A 6,623-nucleotide genomic window follows, 5' to 3' on the forward strand; every position below is an offset into this window, starting at 1 on the left:
CCCATCCTGTGAATTCGTTCTCCGTCAGTGTGGCCCCTAGAAAAACTTCCGTCAACGGTGGAGGATATGCGCGTTGCACTATGCCTTAGACCGTAAGAACATGCGAGAGCACGGTCTAGAATCGATAGTGAATGTTTTGAAGAAATACCATATCATCACATCACCATCATCAGCTGAGTTAAGTAGTCTACACGACAAGTACCATTTCTAATGACTTCCAATAATTTCCGCTTCGTGCCTGCAGCATCAGTCTTAATGGAACCGATTTTGTTGCTTCATCACTACGCGTATGTGAGACATTTCTTGACTAATCGCCAGGCCTTTCTTCGGATTGAGGGCGAGGAATACGGCCCTTACATGATGGGAACACGGGGTACCCTTCAGGGAGCGGTGCTATCACCGCTCCTGTTCAACATAGCTATGATGCGCCTCCCAAGCCAACTGGCCCGGGTGGAAGGCATTCAACACGCGTTATATGCAGATGACATTACAATTTGGACCACTGAGGGGAGCCTTGGGGACATGGAGGCCCGCCTTCAGCAGGCCGCTTCCATAGTCGATGCGTATGCTATTGACTGTGGGCTCCAATGTGCTCCAGCGAAATCAGAGCTTCTGCATGTCAGAGCGAACCCAAAGGATAGGACAGCAATTCACATCTCTCTGTCAGGAGGTCCTATTAGAGAGGTGGAGGAGCTCCGTATTCTGGGCCTTTTAATTCGCCACAGACTCAGACCGGACTCCACCATTGTGAAACTCAAGAGAGTAGGCGAACAGGTAGGGCGCATGATCCGCCGAGTTTCCAACAAGCGGGGCGGTCTGCGGGGCAGGGACGCGCTTAGGCTCGTCTATGACTTCGTGACTAGCCGGGTCCTCTACGCCGTGTCATATCTCCGCACTACTAAGCAAGACGAGGCGCGAATAGACGCCATCATCCGCAAGGCAACTAAGCGAGCCCTGGATCTCCCGGTGGCTACCTCTAATGCCAAACTCAAGGCACTGGGGGTGCTAAACTCCTACCAGGAGCTGCGGGAGACCCACCTCGTGAACCAATACACGCGGCTCATGCAGACGGCGCCTGGGCGCCGCCTGCTAAACCGCTTACACATCCAACACGACTGCACTCCAGAGGAGGTGGAGCGTATCCCAGTACTGTGGCGCCATATGCTCTGGGTCTCCCCGCTTCCCCGTAACATGGACACCGACATGCACGAAAACAGGCGACAAGCGCGGGCTCGGGCTCTTGAGAGACAACACGGCTCCCGACCCGGTGTATATTATGTAGACGTAGCAGGGCCATCGCCCACGGGATTTTACACGGCCGCTGTCGTTCACCAGGAAATTCACGTTGATGGACTCTCTTTTCGAGCCCCGAATTCAATGCGAGCCGAGGAAGTAGCGATAGCGCTTGCTGCCGCCCACGCCAATTCGAGAATCATCATTACGGACTCCCGAAAAGCATGTGATCATTACTTGGCAGGGGAGATCTCCCCCTTAGCTGCTTGTATTCTAAGACGGACTGCCACTGATCCAACACCCAAAAGAATCATTTGGGCTCCTGGCCACCAGGGCTTACGAGGTAATGAGGCCGCTGACGCGGCTGCCCGAGCGCTTATTCACCGGGCTCCTCATCCCAGCTCTTCTGGCTCGGACACTAACCAGCCGCTGCTGCGATTCAGGGAAATTATAACGCATTATAGCGACATCCACCGTCTTTTCCCGGCCCCTGCAAAGGGGCTGAGTAAGACGGAGGAGCGAACTTTAAGGCGCCTGCAGACAGGTACTCTACTCTGTCCTGCAATCTTAAAGCATTACGATCCAAACAAGGATGGGCGATGCCAGCGCTGTGGGGAGACCTGTGATATCTTCCACATGGTGTGGGCATGTACTCAAAATCCCTACCTCCCCCTTTCCCCTACCCCTTCCAGAGAGGCATGGGAGACTGCCCTCCTCAACTGCTCCTCGCTTGAGTCCCAAAGGGCTCTGGTGAAACGGGCGAGAGACGGGGCATTGTCATGCGGTGTCCCGGACTAGGGACGCCGACCATGTAGCGGGGCCACTCTGTGGCTCCCAAACTCTATTTCAACAATTAAAAGTTTTCACCACCACCACCACTTCATCTTGCCCTCGGACGGAAAAAAAAATGAAAATTGGTTCTGAGGAAAGGAAATGACGCATTAACTGTTTCTGATATCTCGGTGGCCACCCGAACCGCGCCGTAAGGGAAGGAACCAAGGAGAGAGAGTCGAAGAAGAAAGGAAGAAAGGGGTGCCGTAGTGGAGGTCTCGGGAATAATTTCGACTACCTGGGGATTTTTAACGTTCACTGACATCGCACAGCATACGGGCGCCTTTTTGCGTTTCGCCTCCATCGGAACGAGGCCGCCGCTGTCGGGTTCAAACCAGGGTACTCCGGCTCAGTAGACGGGCGCCTTAACCTCTCAGCCACCGCTGCGGGTCCTCGGACTCGCCTAATTGCGTTCTCCCTCCTAGCATTCACTATGGCGTCGATTCTCAATTCTGTGCATTCGATGTGCCGCCAGTGCATGTTGATTCTTTCTAATTTAAGCTCGCATTTCTCACCTCGTATTTCTACTTGTCCGGAGCCAGAGATTCAGGCTCAAGCTCAGGAATCAGCTGCCATTCGAAACTGATTCCAAGAGAAGGCAAGAGTAGCAAAGACTGCAGAAAGTTAGATGGACGGATGAGATTAAGAAGTTTGCAGGGATACGGTGGCAGCAGCTGGCAAAGGACAGGGTTAATTGGAGAGACATGGAAGAGTCCTTTGCCCTGCAGTGATCGTAGTCAGGCTGATGATGATGGGTTCTTTTGCAATCAACACTGTTTGCTTACCCTCTCTTAATGTTAAGAGTACTATATAAGCATGAAATGCTCTCAGCTCCCGCTTTCGAAAGACTCAGGGCCGTTTCACATGCGGAGACTAAACGCAAAATAGTCAGCCTAGCCGGTGACTCCGCAGTGCGATTTTCGGTCAATGCTTTCACTTGCAACGCTTACTCAGAGAATTCGGTCGGAGGGACACGCAAGGTTGCTCGATGTTCGCATAGGCAACCCATGATTAAACGCGACAGAAACGCGTGACGGAATGTATTGGTGATGTTATGACCAGCGTTTCTTTAGATGCAAGACAATATTTCGTATCTTTTTGATTGGAACAAACAATTTTTCTTCCGCCGCGGCAACAGTTCCCGCGTGACCCCACATCACACGCTGTCTCGGCGCGCCCCATTGGTCAGTCGCAGAGCGAACACACCGACGCTGCGATTGAATTCCAACCGGACGGAACTCAATCGCAAGCCGTCTGCGGCTAGACCGACGGCCTTCCCCAGTCGCAGGCCTACAGAATTTGCAACATCACAAGCGAAAATCGCATACATGCGAATCTGCCCTCAGACGAACATAATGAGGGAAGCGAGTTGAACAAGAGGCAGAACGCAACGCCGTATATCTGAAGTGATTTTTCCGGAAATTTTCGTCCGAATGCAATGTAGCTTGGAGCAGGCTATAGGGAGCGGCTCGCTGGTAGCGCAGGCACGCCGATTCTGTTAACGGAAGTGCGACGTGCGTGCCTTCGAATTTACTGTACAGAAGTAGAGCGGGGAGTCCTCGTCTATTGGACTCATCAACTATCTGTATATTGACGACGAACATGCGGTTACTGACGGCAACGCTCAGCACTGCATGCCTTACGCCGATTCTATGGTGGGACTAATAATAAGTGAGTCAAATAACAAATAATAATAAGTCAAATATCAGATCTTGTGGCTTTCACGCAGCCGACGCCGTCGTTCCGGCGCATGCTGTTGCTGCAATCCAAACTAATTTTTCAACCATTGCCCTTCGCTTTTTTCTCATTTCCCTATGTGTACGTGGTAGTGATAGAGGCCGAGTTTGTGCCAGTCCATAGGTCCGAACTTGTTCCGGTCCTTTTTTAGTGCAGCCACTTACTTCTGATATGCATCCTGATATGTGAAGGTTGCGTTTGTGTGCGCCTCAGCCTGGCACTAAGCAACGAATAAACGCTACCCGTGTATAATGTGCTTTGCGCCGCTTTTGGAACAAGAAGAAAAACATGCGCCACTGCGGAAGCCAACTTTTCCGGTCCTAGAAGGGGCTCCGCCTTTCCGGCCATGCATTTTATTCTTGCACGTATTCTCGCTTACCAGATAGGCGACAATTTTTTTATTTTCCACTCCACTGTGCACAGTTACTTAACCTGACGGGTGGAAAATGTTTATATGCTTATACGGATTTAAATCATTTTTATTTGCTTCCAGGCTTCGGCCGTATAGAAGAGAGGGCAAGCAAGATTCATCGATTATATGCTTTCCTTTTCAAGTAAGCGTACTAGATACTGTTCATAACTTTGTAGCTGGAGCCAAATTACCTGTACCATATTTTTCTTCAGCTGCTAATTTCTCTTTCGCGACCTTAATCTACCCTGACTACTTGGCCTCTGTGTGGTCTTCAAAGTAGCAGTATACCCTCAGAGTAGAGTACAAAAAAGTATTTGCGTACTCTGGTAGGTTTTGCTCTAAGGTGGTAGGAGCCAGTATTGTACTTGTAGCTTTTTCAGTACATACCTTAAAACCGTAGAGAAGCAGGTACTTAGGCTATGCCTGGTGGTGGCGAGATACTGTGCTCAAACTTTGTTGCTCATCATGAGGGTATTCGTGCTGCGGCACCTGGATTGAACCTACTACGTTTTGTGACTATTGTAGAGTGCATGAAAGAGATGTACTTTTATTTGAAGAAACTTCAGGCGCCTTTATATTCCTCTCTTGAAGTTAGTCACCACATTCTGTACGTTCTAGCCCTTTCTTTATGAATCAAATTTTAAAACGATCTGAAAAACAGACTGCCAGTATGCTTACAGCGGCGTTGCTGCCGTCAGAGCCTCTATCAAAAAATTCTCTGGATTAATCCTTCAGCTCTTGAACCACTTTTGGACCTATTGTCATACCGGCTACGAAGTACTTCAACAATTGAACGGTTAGGCGTATAAATGATAAACTTCTCATTAAAATCTACCCAAGGGTGGCCATACGGCTACAAAGTAAAGCTACACAGCTTTCACAGCGATTTCGTAGATGAAGAAAAATTCGTCCCGACCCAAGGACGAAACCGGGACCACCATGTGTCCGGAGGCAGTCGCTCTACTAAGCTAACCAGGGCGGCTAGCAGATGGTGGGCGAGAGCTAGTTGATCAAGTACATGAAGTGGGAATAGTGTTAGTTCTGTGTTTAGGGGAATCCCCAAGGGTGGTGCAGATTCATAATAAGGGACTAATTACTCATTAGCATGCACCCTAAGAGCAGCCATACGGTAGAGCGAATGCCCCGGATAGGCGGTCGTTTCTGCTTCAGTTCTCGGGCCAGGAAGGATCTGCTTTAAATTACGAAGCTCTTGTGAAAGTTGTATAGATTTCCCTTGCAGCCGTACCACTGTGCTTGGGTGCATGCTAATGAGAAATTACTCCCGTATTACAGATCTACTACACATTAGGGGATTTCCCTAAACAGTGGGCTAACGCCGTTCGCACGTTCAGTTGTTGATCAAATCGCTTTTTCTTTACCATCTTCTAGCGGCCCTGGTCAGCTTAATTGGTTCAGCGACTGCCCGGACAGGCGCTGGTCCCAGATTCAACCACGAAGCTTCGGTGCAAGCTATATAGCTTTCATTTGAAGCCGTATGGCTGCGCTTGAGTGGATGCTAATGTGCAATTACTCCCTTATTATAAATTTGCTCTGCTTGAGAAATTCCCCTAAACATTATAAGAACTATTTCATTATGTTGCTCTGTTGGTGAACAGCTGTGTACTGCAAATTAGTTACGTTTTATTAATTTTCTAGGCTTTGAATTCTACTTTTGAGTGCGTGAGTCAATTATTCGCTGTATAGAACCGCTTCGGTGGCTTATTAGGGCAGCATCAGTCGGGAAATCCGAGGCTTTTCTGTGTTCCCTTTACTTTTACAACTTTCCGACTTTAACGCTTTGCGCGCAGAAGTAACGCGATCGGCAACCTGAATCGTGGAAAGCGTACGAGCTAGTTACATTAGTTCCGAGCGGGTGTTGACTTTACAACGTTTGGAACGCGTCACGCCATGACGTCTGCGTCAAAATACCTTCATAAAGGCACCGCCGTGGTGGCTCAATAGTTAGTTAGTTGGGCTGCTGGGACCGAGGACGCAGGTTGGATGACCGCTACGGCGGCCGCGTTTCGTTGGAGGCGAAAGGGAAGGCGCCCGTGTCTTGTGCGATGTCAGTGCACGCTCAAGAACCCATGGTGGTCGAAACTATTCCGGAGATGTCCACTACGGCGTTCCTCATAGCTTACGTTGCTTTGGGACGTTAAACTCCATAAACCAAACAAAAACTTCAAAACAAAATATGGTCATGCACATACTATACAATGTCAGGCTTTGACAGCCTCTGCACGAGGAGTGTGGCCATTTGTTGCGCCATCTTTTGATGCAGGCACCAATATTTCTGACGTGCAAGTCGATTCCACGTCGGCGCACATCGGCGTTACATTTCTCGCCGTAACTGCTCCAACTCCGCGAATGCGGCAAGTCTGACCGTGTTTCAGATTTGCCTTCGCAGATT

The 6,623-nt window shown here is 49.6% G+C and overlaps 1 protein-coding gene across 1 annotated transcript; it reads left to right on the plus strand.

The window, feature by feature from the left end:
- Nucleotides 1-342: 342 nt before the first annotated feature.
- On the plus strand, nucleotides 343-2,106 carry LOC149339569 (uncharacterized). The gene has a single exon (XM_089550513.1). The coding sequence runs from the start codon at nucleotides 358-360 to the stop codon at nucleotides 2,029-2,031; it is 1,674 nt and encodes a 557-aa protein (XP_089406639.1). The 5' UTR covers nucleotides 343-357; the 3' UTR covers nucleotides 2,032-2,106.
- Nucleotides 2,107-6,623: the final 4,517 nt, after the last annotated feature.

Source organism: Amblyomma mixtum, chromosome 6 (assembly GCF_055824585.1).
Source record: "Amblyomma mixtum isolate Tamu chromosome 6, ASM5582458v1, whole genome shotgun sequence".
In the NCBI taxonomy this organism is placed as follows: Eukaryota; Metazoa; Arthropoda; class Arachnida; order Ixodida; family Ixodidae; genus Amblyomma; species Amblyomma mixtum.

What these genes read in the sequence shown, in the direction of transcription:
- LOC149339569 (XM_089550513.1), top strand. Translation starts at nt 358, where the DNA reads ATGATGGGAACACGGGGTACCCTTCAGGGAGCGGTGCTATCACCGCTC.